The sequence below is a fragment of the Phaethon aethereus genome (genome assembly GCF_964289735.1).
Source record: "Phaethon aethereus genome assembly, chromosome: 2".
Classification (NCBI taxonomy): Eukaryota; Metazoa; Chordata; class Aves; order Phaethontiformes; family Phaethontidae; genus Phaethon; species Phaethon aethereus.
In genome coordinates, this window is record NC_138582.1 from 115,713,084 (window position 1) to 115,735,700 (window position 22,617).

At 39.5% G+C, this 22,617-nt stretch overlaps 1 protein-coding gene across 2 annotated transcripts in view; it reads left to right on the forward strand.

Annotated features, from left to right (window-relative positions):
• Positions 1–22,617, forward strand: part of VPS41 (VPS41 subunit of HOPS complex) — a gene marked incomplete at its 3' end in the record, with an annotated part of 112,459 nt that overhangs the window by 73,593 nt on the left and 16,249 nt on the right. For both annotated transcript variants that reach the window (XM_082014943.1, XM_082014944.1), the window contains exons 12-22: positions 1,499–1,628; positions 3,338–3,453; positions 5,058–5,114; positions 7,317–7,378; positions 8,149–8,230; positions 12,358–12,450; positions 12,938–13,065; positions 13,918–14,062; positions 18,192–18,233; positions 18,363–18,413; positions 19,652–19,789. In XM_082014943.1, the coding sequence (XP_081871069.1) occupies positions 1,499–1,628; positions 3,338–3,453; positions 5,058–5,114; positions 7,317–7,378; positions 8,149–8,230; positions 12,358–12,450; positions 12,938–13,065; positions 13,918–14,062; positions 18,192–18,233; positions 18,363–18,413; positions 19,652–19,789 (1,044 nt within the window). The remainder of the gene's footprint in view (positions 1–1,498; positions 1,629–3,337; positions 3,454–5,057; positions 5,115–7,316; positions 7,379–8,148; positions 8,231–12,357; positions 12,451–12,937; positions 13,066–13,917; positions 14,063–18,191; positions 18,234–18,362; positions 18,414–19,651; positions 19,790–22,617) is intronic.

Here is a 22,617-nt window from a genome sequence, read left to right on the forward strand (position 1 = left end):
AGTGCTTCCCAAGAGAGCCAGTGCAGTAGTCCTCTAGTGCGGGAGAGTCAGTGAAAGAAAAGGAGACAAACAAATGGGATAAGGAAGGGGGAGGAAAAGGTGTGTTGAAATGTCTAGGGAGCAAGGGAATGGGGAAGCTGCTGTTAATGAAGTAGTAGCATGGGAAAGCAGCTGGTATAAAGGAGGTAGTGACCGATAAAGGTTAAAGTCATTCTAAGTGCTTCGGGAAGGAAAGATGAAAAGAGAATTTCAGGTGATATAATGGTAATAGGATGTAGGAAAGAGATTTTTTCATGTATTTGCTTTTAATTAGCCTTTTAAACAAACTCCAAATGCTGGACTTTGATAACTTCTCAGTTCTCTGGGTAAGTCTAGCAGGGAAACAAAAGTACTCTTCTTCTCTCCTTGTCTATGCCCTGGTGTGGTGGGAGCCCCTCTGTTAGTGTCTTGGCTCCATGGAGCCTGAGGTGCCCGAGCTTGGAGCAGAAGTGCTGCTCACTTCAAATGCTGTTCTGTTGTGAGGAGCACTGTTCTTCCTATGCTTAATTTCACAGCTTTCAAATGACAGCTTCCTACTTGTTACAAGTTGGGTCAGAATTGAACTTTGATATTTTATTTTCTTTGTTTTTATTTTACTTGCACTGGAACAGTTAAATTGAGGAAAGACCCGAGTGGTGCTGCTGCCAATGCGTAGGCTAGGGCTGTGTAAATCCACTTTGCATTTCTCCTCACTCTTTCATTAGGTATTTTGCTATAACTTACAGCCAGAAGTAGAAAATAAGGTATTGTCTTGGACCTTGACTTAATTAAAAACACAGCTAGTTGAAGGCAGCGGTTTGCCTTGGATAGAAGATGCAAATTCATGTAATCTTACCATAAACACCTACATTGCTCTTGAAAGTTCATGTTACTCTAAAATCATCAGCACAGCAAAGGTTTTAAATTATTCTCAGATTAATTTTTTCCCTGCTGCTGCTGGACACTTAGAAGTGCAAACTTAAACACCAGCTAAAAAAACCTCAAGTTCATCTTAGTACCAGAATATCACTGATTCTTATAGTGCTGTCTTTCAGGGCCTGAGCCCAGCTGAGAATGTGTCTTAAATTGTTCTGTTGCTTGTTGGATGCAGTGGTTGATGATCATCTGTGATAGCCCTCAAAACGTCTGTGACCAAGAGCAGAAAAATAGTGAGCAAACTCCGGGGAAGCGTTAGACCTCTGTCTTGTCTAAACTTCCTTCTCTGTGTGCTGATCTGTTCAAGGGAAGCAAGCCAAGAGTAGGAATAACTTTCCTTTGCGTTTCAGAGGCGATTACAGCCACTCTGTGGAGCACAACTTTGCAACTTGCGTGGTTCGCAACTGAGTGCCCAGTGCAAAGTACTGGACCTTTGGGAATGTTTGCAGTTGTTGAAATTTCATCCTTGTTTGTAGATGACCATTAGTTAGCATTGCTAAGGTAAATTGTTTAGAATGCAACTAAGGTATCTGCATTTTTTTAGGAAGTGGAGTGTTGTGCAAGGCCTAGACTGGATATTGTACAACCCCTACCTGAGTCCTGTGAAGAGATCTCTTCTGATGCACTAACAGTACGAGGATTTCAGGAAAATGAGTGTAGAGATTATCATTTAGGTAGGTGTTCTTAATATTGTTTTATTTTGTTTCCATAATTTGGTTAAAAAAGACTTGATTTGGGAGGACTCAGCCTCCTTTTTCATTTTTATGTCATCTCCTTGAATAACTGTCTATAACTGCTGATGACACTGAAGTGTAAAGTGAAAATCCACAAGAAACAAATGTGCATATCTAAACATCATGATTTGTAATGCCATCTATTAAGTCAGACATACTGGGGAGGGCAGAAGTATAGATCTCATGTAATGTCCAGTATTGTGGAAGGCAGTATCTTTGATGGAGATGTATTCAACATATGATCTGTTGGAGCTCTTCTGTTTCTTTGGACACAAAGGGCTTCAGGAGTACTGAAATGAGTGATACAGTGTCTGGAAAAGCTGCTTTAGAGCCAAAGATGGAATAAATGTCATTTCAACAGTAACATGCACCTGGATCAGCTTAAAAGGAGCTCACTGATATTTTAGCTTCCCTGTGCTGACAAAGCTGTCAGTGTATAACAGATATTTTATAATGGTAAAATGTAATGAATAGAAACTGGAGTTTGGCAAGTTCAGCCTAGAAGATAGGTTTAATTATGTAACACTCAGGGAGATTAAGGCCTGGCACAATATATATCAGTCTTTTAAATAAGATGGGATGGTTTTCTAATATATGTGTTGCAGTTCAGAAAGATGCATGGCAAAGCTGCGGCAGAATTCATTGGTGAAGATTATATAGCCTCTGTTATACAGAAACATTCCTTCTGGCTTTTAAAATCCATTAATCTGATTTTTAAGCATCTTCTCTGGCAGCATGCTTCAAATCATAGGCTTGGCAGGCCTCTTTGTGTATATCAATGCCCTTAAGCCACTAGAAATATAGTATATCTCCTCCTAATCTCCAAAACATCTCTGCTGCTATCAGTAGAATTGAAATTTCTTTACAACTGTCCCTAAGCAGAACATTGATGCCCACAGTTGTACTTTTATGGTAATGAATATTCTAGTTAATCTGACAAATCTAAATTTTTTGGATGGCTTTAAAACAAGCATTATTTTACGGATTGCTTATCAGTTCAGGAGTGTATTTGTATGCCTGTATAGATACAGATAAAGGATGGGGGATGGTTTTCTTTCCTGTACCTACAAAATATTGATGGTGTTTCTTCATGGGTTCTGTGGAATTAGTAACTATTCTGAACAGTCATCCTCTGATTTTACCTTTAAGTACATTTTTACTTTGAGCTTACTCAAAAATAAAGGCTTATGGTATAAGCAAATGCATTATACATATCACCTTAACTTACAGCATTGCAAATGCATTGCTGTAATGATGTGCTGTGTCCCCAGGGGTTATGGCATCTATCATTTATGCTTTTGATGGCCTTGACCTTGATGGGGAGGATAGGTTTATTGCCGGCTATGTAGTGTAATAGTCCTCTAAAAGTATAATAATGTGTTCTAAACCATCATAAAGTTTACACATAGTGGATGAATCAGAATTTGCAATAAGCTGTAGTGATTTTTTTTTTTTGAAAGCTGTTTTGCCATTTAAACCAGTTTTAATTTATTGGAGAATACAGCTTCCCAAACAAGCATGCTCTGCAGGACTAGCCTTGCTGTCTCCCTTGCATCTCCTCTTTTTAAATTCCCCTCAAGGGTATACTAAAAAGCAGGACTTTGCTTAAGGAAAATACAATAATAATAAAACTGTATATGCATTTGCAGAGTATTCGGAAGGTGAATCACTTTTTTATATCATCAGCCCAAGAGATGTGGTTGTGGCTAAAGAGCGGGACCAAGATGACCACATTGACTGGCTTCTTGAAAAGAAGAAATACGAAGTAATTTTTACAACGTTCTTTCCTTCAGGCTTTCCTCATTTGGAAGTTGGGGTGGGATGATGAACTTCGCTAGATCATTTGGATGGGATAGTTTCTGTTCCTACAGTCATTGACTAAGTGCTTGTAAAGGGTAGGAGTTGACTATACATCTCACCATCTCTCTGGAGAGAGAGTCTTCCTACTGAAACAACTCATCTAAATGGCACCCAAGTGAGACAGCTGAATTAGATGCTGTGAATACTGCTCTCAGCATCAGATATGAAATGTTTTATATATTAGCTGTCACTGAAAGTTATTAAAGATGGGGTTTGGCTTTAAAGAAGCAGACCAGTTAACTAATGAGGTACGTGGATATTTTTGTAGATCTATCCCAACTAAAGAGGGAAGGTAAATGGACTGGGGGGGGGGGGGGGGGGCCATATTAGATTTTTCCCATTCTATATCACTGCCACTATGGAATGAAAAAAGGTTATGTTAGGGTGCTGTGTGTTGCTCTGCGTTACTTACCTTCGGTGTTGAAGCTTTTAAAAGCAAAATAATACGGGCTTAAACTGTAATTATTGGTGCTAAAAGTAGTGTTACTCACAAAAAAACAGAGTCAATATATTAAAAAACAAGGGTATACACCTCCCTTGGGAAAAAGCAGCTGTATTTGATGACTAAATATTGTTGTGTTTAAGCATGTATATCTAAACACCTAAAACAATAATAATAAATTCTTACAGACAATATTAACATGCACCCAGTGTTCTGGATTCTGATGTCCTGCAGTTAATAACTTAGAACACTTGTAATGATGCATAAAGTAACTTGCAAATGCTTATTTACATGTTATTTGTTGGATGCCCATTATAAGAAAAAAGATGTGGGAAAGCCATTCAACACGTATTCCTTTTGTTAATGCAATCATGATATTCCTCGCGCAGATTTGTTTAAATCCTTGTGGATGCTTTTGCATCTGAATAGCAAACTCTCATGATGAGTGGAATTTTGCAGTTTATGTAAATCACAGCATTTGGTCCCTGAAGACTCCAGTAATTTGCAAGTGACAGCTGTGCGTGTGCCTTTGTGAAAGCCATTCAAGGTAGTAGATAGCTTGTGTATTATGATGTATGTTAAAGGTTTCATTTTGTTTGTAAAAGTGCCAGCTTTGTTTCTACATTTGAAAGAAGTAGAAGAATAGCAAAAGACACTTAAATATAAATCAGTTTGATTGGAGAAGACTTTTGGGCTGGCGTAGTGCAAGGTAGCCTTCCCTCACCCCATTTCCTGATGATTTTTTTCAAAGGTTTTGGTAGTGAAGGGCTCTCATTTGAAAATGATGCAGTGCGATTGCATTGTCCGTTTCATTGTAATCTTGCGATTTGATCCTAATATAGTAATGTGGAGTGAACCCAGATGGAAACAAAAGTAGTTTTCTCTTTGGCTGACTGCTTTTTTTTGAGTATGAATTCAAAGCTGTTCATCCAACCATGGCATTAAAAATTCTAGCGCTTCAGACACCCTGCTCTGAAAAATAGTTGATTTATGTAGTTCTAGAGCTTTCTGTATTGAAAGTTTGTATAGTTGGCTAGTATCTCTGTTTTTCTACTTTTTGAACATAGGAAGCTTTGATGGCAGCTGAGATAAGTCAGAAAACCATAAAAAAGCACAAGATTTTGGTAAGTCTCAAAACTTCGTTTCAAAACAAAATATCTGATATCTTTTAGAACACTGTGAGATGCTACAAACACATTCCCTGTTCTGTATTGCACCAGACAATAGCTGTTAGGCATACTCCAACTAGCATTCGATTTCCTGGTTTCAGCTGCAGAACAGGAATGTTAGTGTGTGAAACATGAAAGGATCTGGATTTTATGAAGGTACTATTGACATTAAAAAGAAGAGAATTGCACTTCTCTGATTTCTGATGGGGTTTTTGTTTGCTTTTACTTTTGTATTAAATTTGCTGCTGTTTCAAGTAACACACAGTATTACAACATTAGAGATTGGGAGGGGGGTGACACATTTCTCTTTAACTTTTACCTTGTACATGTGACAGGGTTTTGGCAGGAGTTTAAAAGGTGCAATTGGAAGACCTTTTAAATGCTATTGAAATTCAGTTGCAGTTTCACATCTAGCACTCTCATGTTGCTTTGCAATTCTCATTATTTTACATAGTTAAGCTCCTTTCTCCTTTATAGTTACTTCCCGTGTTCATAGTCCCTTCACAGAGCAACAAAGGGTGTCGATGATAATGTAATAGCCACAAAAGCATTGCTAATTTTAGCTCTTTTTTTAGTTTGTTTAGATTGACCTCAGTGTGAACACATTGGTATTTCATTAATACTGCTGCTTCTTTAAATGGAAGCTTATTTTAAGTACAAAGTGTTAGAAAATGTTTAATTTCTAGCCAGATTACTGCTATAATATGCACACTGTATATCTGTATGTCTTAAAAATTCTGTTCTTTTTGTGTAATCCAGAAGTCGAATCAAGGCCTGATGGCATGCCATCACCTATCACAGAGTTTGTATGATTTAGCCGCTCTGTGACCCTTGCAAAAGATGGTTTGCAAAAATCTGCTCTGCTAGGATGAAGTTCAGTGGGGGTATATACAAGCAGATCTGTTGAGTGTTTGGTCTCTAATGCAAAACCCATGGAATGTGTTGAGGGGAAAAAATGTTGACCTTAAGGATTTAAAACAACTCATGCTCTCACTGTCCAGTAGCGATCAGACCAATGATACTACACTCACACCACCTGATAGGTCTGGGGGTCCTGGGTATTTTTTAGGTTGCAGTAATGATCACTGCCCCTCTGCACCTCTTCAGCAGAATGTAAGGGTCCTAAACAACCACAGACACATAACACCTTTCCTTATACTGTCTTCTCTGCTCACTGGGGAGCTGGCCCACAGGAGAAAGAGACTGCCACAAATCCCCATTCTTGATAATGATGAAGTTGAAAGTACAAAGGTGGTTCCTACAGTGGAATCAAATCCTAAAATCTGGTTTATGTGCATGAATTTATTTTTTTTTTAAACTTTGTAGTAGATTGAACAATTTAAATTGTTAGGTACCTCAGTTCATATTCTGTTCCGCTCAGTACTGTCCTTGATTTTGACAAAAAAATTTTATGTTGTGTCTCAGAAGACACAAATGTTTTTTTCTATAAGAAGCAAGAACTGTTTTTTTTCCCTTTCATTGTACAACCCTCTTTTTTTCTGGAAAAAATACGCTTTTAGTTATGTGATTCTTAAGTTATGCAGTGGGTACACTGCACTGCATTGACCTTGACACCAGCATTGGGATTAGATTACAAAGTATAATTGTTTCACCAAAATTTTAATATATTAAATGCCTACCCGAATAATTTTACAGCTGCCCTATGTGATAAATGCTTGAGAGGGGAATTTAGTATGTAATAAAATGTAACGATCTTGGTAAATTCTCGGTAATTCCCTTACCTTATGGAGCAGCACTAGGTTATATTCTCAGTGTTTTTCCCCCTGCAAACTTTGTGTTGACAAAGCCTACAATGGCTGGTGGTTTTACTTTTGTGATAACTAATGCAGGCACTGACTGATCTGCTATGTTTTGAACAATCCTTAATATGTACAGGTGGCACAGTCTTTCCAGTGTCAATGTCATTGTGAGAATTATTTAAAAGAGCATCTTAATTTGAACCTGTGAGTGATCTAGGCAAGTATTTTGTGTTGATTGGTCTGTGGGCCCTACATCTAAAGGAGGATTGAAGGTATCCACTTAGGGCCTGGTGCTTGACCTAATGACGGTGCATGCAGTTGGAATGATGGTTATTGTGGTAGTCAAGCATTTGACTTCCAAACTTTAGAACTAATTCATTATTTTTATTCCCTTTAGGACATTGGCTTAGCTTATATAAATCACCTTGTGGAGAAAGGAGAGTATGACCTGGCTGCTCGGTAACATATTAAAGATTTTCTTTGCTGGCTAAAGTGTATCTGTGCACAGAAAAAGCAAACGCAAATTACTGATTCTGAAGTATTTTGTGATGTTGATTTTTCTGTGTGTTCTGGAGTTTCTGAAGATTCAAAACATACAAATGTGTTACTGTACCTGCTATTGCCTTGCCTTTCTTGACCCAAAAGTTACTATAATCTTTCTAAAGTTTAATTAGAATAGAGACATATGTATTTTTGAAAGTAAGCCGTTTTTTTTTTCAGTCACACTAGATTTTCAAAGTTGAGGTTTTTCTGTGCATGTTGATAATCATAAGTTTATTAGTGTGTCATTACATGTAAGACCGTCAGAAAATAAATTGTGGTTACATGGGTGTAAACAAGAACATCAAATTTGGATATCTAAAGTAAGAATTGGGAAGTACGTAAGATTTCTGTTTTCAGGTATATGGATGTGTAAGCATACCTTTTTAAGTGCTCCATTTTACTCAGCTGAGATTTAAAAAAACACTCATAAAGCTAATATGGCCCTAATCAGTAAGGGTGAATGCATAGTAAGCAGTCACGTACTCTTGGATGCAAAGAAATTGTAAGATCTGAAAGGAGGAGTACCTGGCATACTCTGCTTGAAGCAACTGTTGCCAAAATAAGTGACCTTTGAAAGTGTCTTGATAGGGAGAAGAAAGGAGAAAGGGATCATTACAGTAATGCTGTCACATTTGTGTTATTCTGTGTACCTACTTTTGTTTTTTCCCCTTTCATCTTCCTTCCAGAAAGTGCCAGAAAATTCTTGGCAAAAACACAGAGCTCTGGGAATTTGAAGTTTACAAGTTTAAAGAAATAGGTCAGCTTAAGGTAAGTTAATTTGCATCTCTGAACTCAAGTAATTGGCATGCTGTATTTCCTGCATGTTTTGAATAAGTATCTAATAGATCCCATTTAATGGCACTAGTGTGGTAGCAGGATATACTCTGCCCTCGAAATTCCTGCACCAGATCTCTAGTTGTACAGTTGTCATTCAGATTGATGTGTATATGTTTAACAAGCCTCAAAACGGGGTTGGAGGCATAGCACATCCAGGTACTCGGCTACCTATTTTTAACTTGTTGACAGCCTACAAGTAACCCCAAGGCCTTTACTTTCAAGGGTGCTCACAGTTAAATACACCTTTCCCGTTTACTTTTCACTCCCTTCCAGTATGTCCTGAAAAATCCTACCCCAACTCTTAAGGAAAATAGCCTCTGCGGCTCCCAGCCTTTCCTGAAAATCCTGGTTCCTTGCAACAGAGCCACAGCTTTAAGTGTCAAAGAATAGATAAATTGCAAAGCAACGGAGAAAACCTATGCTGTGTGCTGTAAATGGTGGCAAGAAAGAGGAGCAGTCTGCCCTATCTTGTGTTTTCCCTGGTTGCAAGCCAGCTACCATAACGGTATACGTTTAATGTAAGATTCTCAGTTAATAAATTGCCCAGGACATAAGGCTATAGTGCTGCCGCTGCCAAACCAATAGAAAGCATTATGCACACTCGCTTTGGTAACACATGTACGTTTATTTCTGAATTTTATGACTTCCTATTCAAACTCAATGAGCCAAAAAGGACGTATTATTAAGCTCTCACAGCATGCAGTCCCTTACTGGTTTTGAGCTGTTTAATTCTGTTCAAAGAGTGAAAGTGTTTCAGTACTACAGTTTTCAGAAATGTCTGGCTTTTGTTTTAGAGACATGCCAATGTGAGAACAGCCTTGCCTTTTGTATGAGTTCTTAGTGTTTCAGTGCACTCTTTGTCACCTTGAAAGATGAAAACTCATGTTTCTGTCTCTTTATTTCAATCCAATAAAGGACGTGAGTGCAGGTACGAGTGAAATTTTCATACAGTCCTTCTTAGTCCTTTTGGGTTTATTTTGGTTTTTAGATGCAGGTGTCTGGAATGGATGTTTTTCTTGTCTCCACTTATGTCATCCAACAGACTGTAAAATATAAAAATATTTGTCAGTTTGCTGCAAAAACATCTCTGCTAAATTACTGCCTTTCTAAACAGTTGGTTGTTTTCAGCCCCTTGAAAGTGGACTTAGAAAAACATAAGATGCAGACCGTTACATTATTCAGCTTCAAGTTCTGGTTCTAGAGGATACCTTTTTTTATTTTACTATTTCAGTTGCATAAAACTTGTCCCAAGTTCCTAAAGATACGTGAATATCATAAAGGATGAACTAACTTAAGCCAGATCTAAATGAAGTGGTTCTTGAAATGCTTGGGGTGTCTTGTATGCTATTTGGAACTTTTACCTATTTACCCAACCAGCAGGTATTAAACACGATAATAGTGTAACTGGGCTATAATGGCTTTAAGCCTTGATGAGAAAACTCTGAGATTTGGAGACAAAGTATATTTCGAAAGGGAATTTTCTTCAAGACTTTGCACTGTGTGTAAGTGGTTGCCTGAGATCTGATCTTTCCAGTATAACGTGATTTGCCAATAACGAAGATGGCAGTGAAACTAAAGGCTTAAACTTTCTTTCCTGCAGAGGGACTAATTAGTGATACCCCAATGTCAAAGTCAGTGGGGTGCGCGTCGTCTTTGTTTGCTTGTGGGTTTAGGAGGTTTTTGAGTGTTTTGTAGTAAAGGTCCTATTTGGCTACCAGAGGCTGTGTTTTGTTACCTTGACGTCTTGTGTCTTCAGTCAATGTCCTCTAGCAAACTGTGTTAGGGCAATTTGAAGATTTTAATGCCTTGCCAATGAGCTGCTCCTCTCCTTTTCCAGCAGCAGTGGCTTGATGGAGTTATGTGCTTGATCCTGAGTCCCTTCAGTGTAAAATCCAATGTCTCAGCTCAAACAGCTGAGGAAGGTGGATTTGAAAGAAGGTGCCAAACTCTGTGAGTGCTGGCCATTGTGGCATGAGGGATATGCTCCATTCTGTTGACTCTGCTGTGACAGCAGTGACTTTCAGCAGGGGTGCAGGATGGTCAGCTAGTGGCAGCAATGCTTTAATGACCAAAACATTGGTTAGAGGACACATGAAAGACTCACCTGACACAACATAGAGCAGCATTATCCAGACAGCCTCTTTCGTCTCCTAGGTATCCTCTGAGGAATAAATAATTGTGGTTTGGGTTTATTGGTGAGATGTTTTAGGCTATCTTATGTCGACTTCTATATGGGCTTTCTTGTGTATACCCTGTCCTTATACCTGTTGATCAAAAGCCTGAAAGCAGGTCTTAAGAAGAAACAAAGCAAGAAAATACTACTGTGTATAGTATTATTTTTTTTATTTAAAGTAATCCTCACCATGTGGTTCAGGAATTGGTACAAAGGCAGCCTGATTCTGGAGCTTTTTTGTCTGACCTCACTCCTTAACTACTGCTTAAAAATAACATAGAAAGAGTTTGTAACCTCCAGCACAGGTCTTAGCTGACCTTTGTGCCTAGGCTTAAAAATAACTTGGATGCCTCTCAGTTTGCCGAGAATAGGGCCAAACTGCAGGAGGTGGTTGTGCTTTTCCTTCAAAGCAGTGGGACTTGGGGCAGGAGAGATTTCCTTCCCGAGGCAGCCTGGCCCCCATGCCGCGAGGCAGCTGCGCCGCGAGGCAGCTCGCTGTGCGGCCAACCCGCAGCCAAGAGTTGCAGCAAAGCCTGTCAGGCAAGGCTGTTCATTTAGGAGGTGGCAGGAAGGTAAAAAGCAGGTATGAAAGCAGCCATTGGAGAATGTCCTCTGCCTTCAAGTCTCCAGCTGATATCCAGCTTGCTTGCTTTATAGTTGGAAGAGGATTTTTTGAGGGGGTCAGGAATATGATTCCCCAGGGCAGCTGGCAAGACTGTGCCCTGAGTTAGCTGTTAATTCTGTGACAGACGGTGGGAGCTGATGTTGGCAGCACACTACATTTTAAAGACTGGCCAAGCTCAAACAGCGTGGGGAGAGAAGTGGTCTCCTGTGAGCAATGAACTTTTAATTTTTGCAAAGACATTAACAATGCTTTTTTTATTGGTCTTTTATTTCCACCTCCTTTTTCACCTACAGATGGAAGACTTTAATGAAATATGTAACTTAGACAAATATTTTGATTTAAATACCAGAATTCATTGTGAATAGTCATTGCTATCTGTAAAATGGCAAAAAAAAAAAGATGTAGTGAGATGTTACTTCTTTGTTCAAACAACTTCAGTAACAAAATACTACTGCACCATGGGCCGTTAGTGGGCAACAGGCAACATCTCTGAGTGTTCGGAGGAATTTCATCAGTGTTGGGCCTTGAGCTCCAAAGTCCCAACACAGCTGGTAGCAGTAGGGTTTATTTTGGCAGGCGGTAATAACCTTAGCCTCTGGTATGAGCCGATTCATTCTGGCAGGTTCTCCTCTCCTGCCTGCCAGAATATTGCCATTGGAGAATGGCGGTATTTCCTTAACACCTCCTATAGAGCAACAGATCATTACACCTTCACCCTTTCCATGGAGACACGTATTCTCAAATTAATTTTCATTTGGGTATGTAAAAATAGATGGCAAAACAGAACTCTTCATAAAATGTAGTGATCTTCTAGTAAGTCATAAATCAAAATACCCGTTTCTCAGCTAATGAATGCTTATACCTTTTTACAAGGTGTAAGTCCAACAACGGATTTTGAAAACTTTCTTCTTCTGAGGGGTCTTTTGTGGGTTTTATTTTCTAAATGACAGGCAGTAAATACTCAGACTTCTGTAAGTGCAATGAATGATACTCCCATTCTAACTAGTATCTTACCATTATTTTTCTAATGAAAATTCTTTTGGATAAGAATAGAATTCCAATGTCTGCAATCCTAAAGTAAATAACTTTAGGATATTGCTTACAAATATGAATATACAGCACTTCTGGTGTTTACCAAGAGACGTGTTTTTCACTTAGCTTTGTTTTTTTGTTTCACAACAATTCTTTTTTCTGTCATTAGTGTACCAGGATGTTACATGTCATTCCCCTTCTGACACTTTGTTCTCTTTGTTCCTATAGGCAATTAGTCGTTACTTGCCCAGACGGGATCCAGTTTTGAAACCTCTGATCTATGAAATGGTCCTACATGAGTTTTTGGAGAGTGACTATGAGGTACTGCAGCCTGATGTGTCCACATGTAATAGCTGTTGCCAGCAAAACACCCTCAGTGAAGTGGAATTCTGATAGCAAATTCTCTGTTGTATTGAAACAGATTTTTTCAATGGACAACAATAACAAAAAGATTAAAAAGATTAATTTTTGTTTAGATTTTAAAAGAATAAGTAGAATGCTCTTCAGAGCACCCAAATACTGTGAGATCGGTTACTTATTATAAATACTATTACTTTTAGTTTGGTTAATGTAGCACAAGTGCTTGAGGTGCTGCACAAAGCATACAGCACCTGAAAGAGACCCAGCTTCATGAACCTTAATAACATTGCCCTAAGAAGGAAAATCTGTGTTCTGCACTGTGCACATCTGTGGGCACGCAAAAGTGGCTTAGAGGTGAAGCACAGCAGGTATCATCTGAAGCTTTGATGTTCAAAAATGTTCTTTAGGCCCTTTTTTCTATTTCTTTTACTATCTCTTATACTTTTAGGGGTTTGCAACCCTGGTAAAAGAGTGGCCTGGAGATCTCTACAACACCACAATCATAGTTCAAGCTGTAGTGGATCACCTGAAGAAAGAGCCACAGAACAGGACTTTGCTACGAACACTTGCAGAATTGTGAGTACAATTTTAAACTCCTATTACAAAAAGTAAGCTTGAAATAGTGTACTACAGTTGAAAAATATTTGCCCAACTCTCTTAACAGAAGTATCTGCTTTGCGGCAGTCTGCAGAATATCTGCTTTCTGTGCTCTCCACTCTGCTGATTGCACAGCTTAGCAATTCTTTTCCCTTCCTTATAAAGTGTATGCTGAGTATGAAAGCAAAGAATTTAGTGTAAGATTGGATTTACTACTTCTCTTTCCAAAGCAAATAGCTAGCATTTCTCTTTACACTGTCAGAGGAAGCCTCTTTTGTGAAGTGTACATTTCAGAATTACCTACAGGAAAATAAAAGAGTGTTTTTTCCCCACTATTTCAAAAGTAGTATATTTAGGTTTACTGCGTGGCTGGAAAAATGTGACTGGAAAATGTGCCAAAACTGATCTGGTTCTAGGCTGCATCATACAGGGGTAAAGCTCTTTGGTTTTCTCAGCCTGATTCCCATGTGAAGTTCTTTTCATACTGTTGCTTTGAAGAAAGCAGAGATACTGTCTATTGCTATGTTACAGTCTGTCCCAGTTTTAAGAGAGCAATGTTTTTTACCACTGAAGAGGGTTCCGGTTAGTTTGTGGCTTCCCCTGTGGTTTGAAAACAGGGAAAATGAAAATGCAGAGAACCACAGGTCAGAACACAAAGGCAGTGGCTGAGTTTTAACAAAAGTGAATCACAGCAACTATTTAAGTATTCATCAAATCAAGTAGCATCCTAACAAACGTTACATCCTAGAGTGCATTTATATTTTCCCTCCTAGATAATTTTCCTACACTTGGATATGTAAGGTCACTGTATCATAACGTTTTTTTAATCAGGTATACTTATGACCAGCGCTATGGCAGAGCCCTAGAAATTTACCTAACTCTGAGGCATAAAGATGTCTTCCAGTTGATCCACAAGCACAATCTTTTCAGTTCTATCAGAGACAAAATTGTTCTGCTCATGGATTTTGATTCAGAGGTATGTTATCTTAATGATTTTATATTCACTTTCCACTAGAGATATTTTAACAGATTAAAAATAAATGAGCTAAACATACTTTTGAGGCAGAGAGTGTGGTTGCTGTGTCTGGATACATTCTGAGGTAAGGAAGAATATGTTTGCCTAGACTGCAAAGTAACTGACCCAAGGATGATTTTTTTTTTTTTCCTTTGTATTTCCATTTGAGTATCACTGAGTGACAAGAGTGACGAATCCAAGATGATTGTTGATTCTCAAGTAGAGTTTCAGCATGATATTCTTTCTATATTTATAATCAAATAATGCTATAAATAGCGAAAGAAAGGAGGCAGTGAATTTTTTGAGGCATATGCTAAATGTACTTGCCACTTTTCTTTCATTACAGTTAATTAATAGAATAGGATAGACTATTTCAGTTGGAAGGGACCTACAATGACCATCTAGTCCAGCTGCCTGACCAGTTCAGGGCTGACCATTTTAAAGCATGTTATTAAAGGGCACTGTCAAAATGCCTCTTAAACACTGACAGGCTTGGGGTATCAAACACCTCTCTAGTAACATCAATGTTTGACCAGTCTTCCTGTAAATAAGTGCTCCCTAATGTCCAGACTAAGCCTCCCCTGATGGATGCAGCTTTGAGGTGTTCCCATGTGTCCTATCACTGGATACCAGGGAGAAGAGCTTAGCACCTCTTTCTCTACTTTTTGTGCATTTTTTGCTAAATTTAGCTGGATAACCACCTCTTTTGACCGGCTGGTTATGCGGTGATTGATATCCCCAGGATGCGGGTTGCCCTCTTGTCTGTCAGGGCACACTGCTGACTCCTGTTGAGCCTCCTGTCAACCAGCACCCCCAGAGCCCTTTCTGCAAGGCTGCTCTCTATCCACTCCTCTCCCAACTTATACTTGTGCCCAGCGTTACTCTGTCCTAGGTGCAGAATCTGCCATTTTGACTTGTTAAATTTCATCCCGTTAATCATAGCCCAATGCTCAAATCTATCCAGATCCTTCTCCAAAGCCTCTTGTCCCTTGAGAGAGTCAACAGCACCTCCCAGTTTAGTATCATTGACAAACTTACTAACGGTGTATTCAACTCCTGCATCCACATCGTCGATAAATTTATTGAACAGAACTGGCCCCAGAATTGAACCCTGATTAACACCACTGGTTGCCAGCCGCATGTGGCTCCATTCACTGCAACCCTTTGAGCCCTGCCATTCAGCCAGTTCTTCACGCAATGCACCATGTACCTGCTCATCTCACAGCTGGACAACTTGTCCAGAAGGATGCTGTAAGGGACAGTATCAAAAGCCTTACTAAAACCCAGAGGAAATACATCCACTGCCTTCTCTTCATCCACCACCATAAGGCAAGTGACCTTATGATAGAAGGATATCAAATTAATTAAACAGAACTTTCCCGTTGTGAACCCATGTTGGCAGTGCTTTATGATTGCATTATTCTTTAAATGACTTTCAGTAGTGTGCCGTATAATTTCCCCATAATTTTTCCAGGGACTGAGGTTAGACTAACAAGTCTAGTTTGTTCCTGGGTCTTCCCTCATGCCCTTCTCATACATTGGAATGACGTTGGCTAGCTTCCAGTCAGCAGGGACCTCCCCAGACTCCCAAGACCTTTGGTAGATGATTAAAAGGCGTCCTGCCATAACATCTGCTAGCTCCTTCAAAGCTCTGGGATGAATCCCATCAAGCCCCACAGACTTGTGAACATTCAGCTTACACAGCTTGTCCCTGACAATTGGAGCATCCACAAATATAAAGTCACTGTTCCCGCAGTTGTGGTCCTCCAATTCAGGGGACCGGGCAGCCCAGGGTCTATCAGTATTATTAAAGACTGAGGAAAAAAACACATTGAATGCTTCTGCTTTTTGTTCATCCCTATTAGATAACCATCTTCAAGTATTGGTCCAGTGTTTTCTTTAGATCTCCTCTTGCTGTTAACATACTTTAACAAGAAGGGCTTTTTATCTGACACAACACTGGCCAGTTTCAGTTCTAACTGAGCTGGCCTTTTGTGTCTTCTCACTGCGTACGCGAACCACAGCTCTGTACTCTTCCTACGAAGCCTGACCTTGCTTCCAGGATCGTACAGTTTCTTTTTCCTCTTAAGCTCCACAAAGAGTTCCCCGTTCAGCCAAGCTGGTCTTCTGCCCCACTTGCTTGACTTGGGACACAGTGGCATTGCCTGCTCCTGTGCTTCTAAAAGGTGGTTCTTCAAAATTTACCAGTGCTTGTGGACTCCTAAGCCCTCAGAAGCAGATTCCCAGGACGCTCTGCTAAGTAGCTCCCTGAATAGCTTAAAGTTTTGCTCTCCTGAAGTGTAGGGTAGCAACTCTACTGTCCTTTTTTCTTACTACACTGAAAAATTTAAACTCAACCATTTCATGATCACTGTGGCCAAGGCAGCCACCTACCATCACATCACTCACAAGTCCTTCTCTATTCACAAATAGCAAGTCTAGGAGGATGTCTTTTCTACTTGACTCACTGAGTACCTGTGACAAGAAATTCTCTCCTGCAAACTTCAGGAATTTCCAAGACCTGCTCATCACAGCAGTATGATATTCCCATTTCATGTCTGGGAAGTTGAAGTCTCCCATAAGGACAAGGGCTACCAATCCAGAAATTTCTCCTAATTGCCTATAGAATAACTCATCAGTGCTTATGTCCTGGCTAGATGATCAGTAGTAGACACCCACTACAACATCTCCTTTGTCTTCCATTCCCCTAATCCTCACTCAGAGGCTCTCAACCACATCACCCCTAACCGTAAAGGCTGTACAATCAAACCTCTCCCGTATGTATAGTGCGACACTCCGCCTCGCCTGCCCTGCCTCGCCCTCCTGAACAGCCTGTAGCCCTCCCTCCCAGCACTCCAGTCGTGCTAATTCCACCAAGTCTCGCTAATACCAATGATGTCATAGCTCTGGGAGCTGACCAATGCTTCCAGTTCATCCTGTTTGTTTCTCATACTGCCTGCGTTGATGTACAACCATTTCAGATACACTCCTGAGCCCTCTGTGCTCCCAGGAGCAGTGTAAATGTTCCCACTAGCATTGCCACCCTCAGGTGATGCCATGTCAACCATTGGCTTACCACAATCCTGTTGGTATCCTCTTCCCCCATTGATTCTAGCTTAAAGCTCTCTTGATCAGTCCCACCAGCTTATGCACAAAGACGCGTTTTCCCCATCAGGACAGGTGGCTCCCATCAGGCCTCAGCATACCTTGTCTCTCAAAGGCTCCTCAATGGTTTAAAAACACAAACTTTTGGTTTACTAATTTTTTTTTCTTTTTCTTCTGAAAGTTTGCAAGGTTACTAGCCTAAATTCCAAAAATAAGTATATGTTTTGTGCTGAATTCGATCTTCTTTCTTCCCAGCTGGCTATAAAACCTCAACAAATAAGTTTTGGTATGATCCTTGGGGAGAAATGAAGTAGGTCTGCTCTTTCAGTGCAGTGGTTGTTTAAGCACTGGAGCTAAAATATGGAGCCCCCATTCTAAACTACATAAGGGAAAGAAAGAGTATAATTCTTTTTTATTAAATACAGTAAATCATATCAGGGATTTATGGTTTTGTATTTTTTGAATGTGAAGCAAAGTTTGCTCTTCTAAGAGGAAGCAGAACCAGAATCCCGATGGCCACTCTGCTTACATGATCTTGTCTGCTTGTGTTACGGTATCAGTGTGCAGAGAGTCTGGAGGAATCCAGTTGTAAGGCAAGTTGAGTCATGTGTTCCCTGTACAGACATCTCTCTGCAGTTCCCTTTTTGCAATGGGACAAATAGTATTTCTACATCATTTGACAGTGGTCTTTTGTGACCCATGATTCAATGGGCATACTTCACCTGCAATATAAGTGCACAGTACAGATTGCTATTAGTGTGGAAACATAGGAGAAGTATTCTGGAATACACGATGTGTTCTCCTGTAACGCTGTGCTGTTGGGGAATGCTGATGTTATGCAAACTGCTCTCTGAATTACTGTTGCTGAAAAGAGTACGTCTGCAATATCCATCCGATACCCATCAGTGAACAAGCATAATACTATATAGAGTGTGAAAAAATGTGTGTACCTGTTTCTTAACTAGGTTCTCTTTCTTTGCTTTAGAAAGCAGTAGACATGCTTTTGGATAACGAAGATAAAATTTCCGTGAGTATAACAAGTTCATGGCATGGCAGTACAGTGCTTGCTTGTATTACTTGTCCTTCTTTCAGTCCTGTAAATGTGATGTTCATCACAGGCTTGCTAATCTGTTGGGTTTTATTTGTTTTCTTTCAGATTGACAGAGTTGTTGAAGAACTAGAAAACAGGCCTGAGTTACAGCATGTGGTAAATATTTCTATATTCTGTCGGTTTCAAGTTGAGCTGAATAAACTCTTTGCTGGGCACATCTTTTACAGATGTGGTTACCCTGTCAAGGTGCACATGACACTAAAATGTCAGATCATCAGAGCCAAAGTAGCTACTTCTGCTAATCCATTTTTTAACATGGCCATGGCATTTTTACAATAGTAAAATAATTCTAAAATGTGAGAACTTGATAGCATTCTGCTGACTTCTTAACATACCCTGAGGTACTCCTTATGGCACTGCAGACACTTGTCTTGTCTGCTCAATTACTTCTTGCTTGTATCCCTCCTCTTTCCCTACACAAAAATGGGATTGGATGTTGGGTGCAACTCTGAAGCATGTTTTGCTGATCTGTGGAGACAGTGAACTGCTTGTCTTTCTACAGCTATAACTTCCATACACTGCAGGTTTGTTCTTGTTTGTGCAGAATTACAATGTCACTGTAAGGCTGCGGCCCCACATTGCTGTTCCAAAAGCACTTCCTCGGTTTGAATGTGCTGTCAGTGGAATATATAACGTGTAACTGTTGGCTTGGGCTGTATTAGGGAGGGAAGTTTAACTTTCTGCAGGTGGAGCTCAGGGCATCGAGCTGGTAGAGAACAGATTTATGTGTTAGAGATCTGATTATAGGAAGCAGCTCTATGAAGTGTGCAGCATGCAGCCCAAGAGCTTTGCGAAGGCTACTGACTGTCAGTTTATGGAAGGGATGCATCAAAGTGTGAAGCTTACTTCTCTTTGAATAAAAGTGATCCTCATAATTATTTTCAAGGCTTTTCTATGCTCATCTAGGAAGGAAGGAGCTTTGCCACAGTATGTATGCTTCAGGGTGCTTTGGCTAAAACATTTTGTGCATTAAAAATTTGATCTATAGTTATCTGTAATGGTCAAGCATACCTAGATAATTGAAATGTTTCATTTGACGTATTTCTCCAAAGGTTTCCATAAAATTCAAAATGAAGTAGTTTCCTTGAAGGTTAAAGGACAGTTACTTAAGTGTTGCTGTGAAAACCTGTTTTACAGAGCTAGAGCTCTTGGAGATTGCTGTGATGAGGGTACTTCAGAAAAATGTAGTTAGTCTTTTGTATCAGGTTTTAATCTCTGTGCCTTTTAGTACATGTTAGCACATTCCTGAGGAAGTTAGGAGATTTTTGTTAGTAGAGAATGAATAATATTATATAAGTGATTTCGAGTTCTGATTTTCTTTTTTTGATTCCTAGTATTTGCACAAGCTTTTCAAAAGAGACCACCATAAAGGCCAACGATATCATGAGAAACAGATCAGTCTTTATGCTGAATATGATCGTCCAAATTTACTACCGTTTCTCAGAGACAGCACGCACTGTCCACTAGAGAAGGTAAGCCACCAGAATCTAAACACAGATCCTTGGTTTTTATGTACCAGACACAGTTACAAATTCAGTGTTGTGAATTTGTAACTGTGTCTGGTACTGCCCTCTACTGCCAAAAGGAGGAGATCCTTTGAGTTTGTGACCACCAGCAGAAGTTTGGTTTGCAGAGCTGGCTGACAGCTGAGACCTTCCTCTCTCAGCTCACAGGGCAGGAATCGGTGGGGATTTTTAATGCAGAAGTTCTGAATTCAGACTTGATGTCTATCTACAGCATATCTACACATCAGTGCCTGGCCTGACTGAACATCAGGATGTGGTTGCAAGAAATCAACTACCATTTTGCCAAATCTAGGACTAGACAGTGTTAGATCTTGAAAAATGGGTAGCTGTAACTGGAGTTTTTCTAGCTTTGTTTACTAAGGTCCTAAGTTGCTTTCAACTAATCTACACAACATTAACAGTCGCTGAACTAGCAGAGCTGAAAGTATTTTGTCTTTGCACTTCAGCTAGTAGACTTGGGGTTTTACAGAGTACCTCGTTTCCTCCTTCTTTAACCTTTTTACATTTTCCTTCGTTGCTCTTTCTTATCAAATTAATAAATACAATTAAGGGCAGTCTTTTCTTTCTTTTCCCCTGCTTGAATTGAACTGAATTGAATAGAAATTTAAGCTTTCCTCTTTAGTTGGATCAGTATTTTATCTTTTGTAGTTGTTGCTGTTAATGGCTGAGCAGAGCAGACTTTGTGAAAGGATGCCTCTCTGTATGTAGATATGATGATGACACCATTGGAGTAGTTTTAAATGTAATATTGAATACCACATTTTACGTGGTTGATACTCTAAAGAGAACTGGTACTCTTCCTGGCACCTCTCTTGTTTTGCATGCTTTTGTCAACTTTGCTGTGCGACACAGTAGGAAACACTGGAAAATACTTTCTTAGGATTGCAGGCTTGGTCTTTGTTGAAACTGTCACACAAAACTAGGCTGTCTCAGTGATCTTTTCAGGCAATGAGCCCGAGAGGTTTCCAGCCAGAGTCTTGTCTACAATATTGGCTTATTTTTTTTTAACTCTCTGATTCTTTTTGCCTTATGTATTATTTGCATGGTCATGGTTTTATGTATAAAACCTTACCTGCACTTTTTTTTCTTTTGGTGAAAATTAGTTTTAGTTATTGCAGATCCGGCCACCTATCTTCAGTGATGGGTGGGACAGAAAAGTGCTTGTGTGTAAGTGATGTAAGCACATTGCTGGCACTGCTTTGCTGAAGTTATGGGCTGGAGCAAGAATATGCCAGACCCATGAACCTTCAGAAGGTGGGGTGCAGTAATCACCAAAGTCAGAGAAAAGAATGTTATAAAAAGTGTCATTCTAATCTTACGTTAAAATGTTAACGTGTTTCAGTAAGATGCTAAGGAAGAGAGGAAAGACAACAACGCTGTATAAAATTTTGTTGAATTTACTGTCACTGCTGATTCTGTAATTATACTTCTTACCATACATATCATAAGTAACACGTTTGCCACGTACAAATCTTTGTTCCAAGGAAATAAAAAGGGGAGCAAGAATTTCCCAGTTACCAATATTTTCAGTTCTTGTAAAGCAGATTCCAGCGCAGTGTATAAATGGCAAAAAGCCATGATATTTTAACAAATTCACACTTACTATTGCTTTAAAGAAATTATAAACCCAGCAGGAAGAAATAATTCTTGTTCTTTAAAAGTTAGCCACTTTTATTCAAGTGCAGTTTAGGAAATCTTTTATAAAAGGAGCTGAAAGAGAAGGATGCATGTCGCCTGTTTTCCTCTAGAGGGAGCATGACAGTCAATAAACGTGCAGCATCGGGAAATACATGCATAGCTGGTACTTTGTAGTTTTAAGTGGAGAGAAAAAAGGCTGTCAAGTGTGTCTATAATTTATTAATATTATTCATGCCTTCATTCCCCTGAAGTATGTGCTTGGTAATTGACTTTACCCCTACCCCAAAATTCATTGCCCATGTCTCAAGTCTTCGTGGTAACCCATCTGAAATAAATTGAGAGTGAAAGGAAAAGTTAATTCCTGCCTACATCTTTAGCTGTGGAAGTATCTTATGCATTTATAGTTTTGATTTCCAAGTATGAAAGTCTTTATTGGTGAACAGTTGTCTTCACAGGAATGCTATGCATCTTGAGTTTGCTTTGTGCTTCCAGATTGGAAACAGTCCTGGCATTGTTTATGGTGTACCAACCCCGCCAGTTTTCTCTTACTAAAAACTTGTTGGTAATCAGTTTGGTAATTTTGGTAATTGTGGTCAGTGTTTGTCAACTACATGCCGATTCAGTAACTGCTCGTGGTATTTAGCCCTCAGGTCTTTAAACTAAATTTACAAGAAATGCTTCCTCCTTATTCTTTCATGCTTGGGTTGGATTGGTTTGTACTGTCATCTTGGAGGTCACTGGTACAAAAATTGGAGGCACCCTCTACCTCCCAAAACCATTCTGATTACCCTGAGGGGATTTACAGTCTTGAGTTATGAATGCATGTCAAGCAGGCCTCCATCACAAGAGACCTTGTAAGTCCACCCACAGGAAGCAAGTCTTGACAGCAGATATCCTGAATGCTTTTGGATTAACCAACTTTTGGAAGCAGAAGAAAGAAGTTGCCAGTAGATTTAAAGGTAGAGATTGGCATAATCCAGATTCAAATACCTGTTGTGTCCCGAGATTTATTTAAACCTGTAGAAAAATTTAAAAAATGCCATGGAGGGAGTTTTTCCTCTTAATTAATGCCAGAGGACCTGACAGTGCATATTAAGGGAGCTGTATTCCTGTCAAAATGAGTAATGCAACTTCAT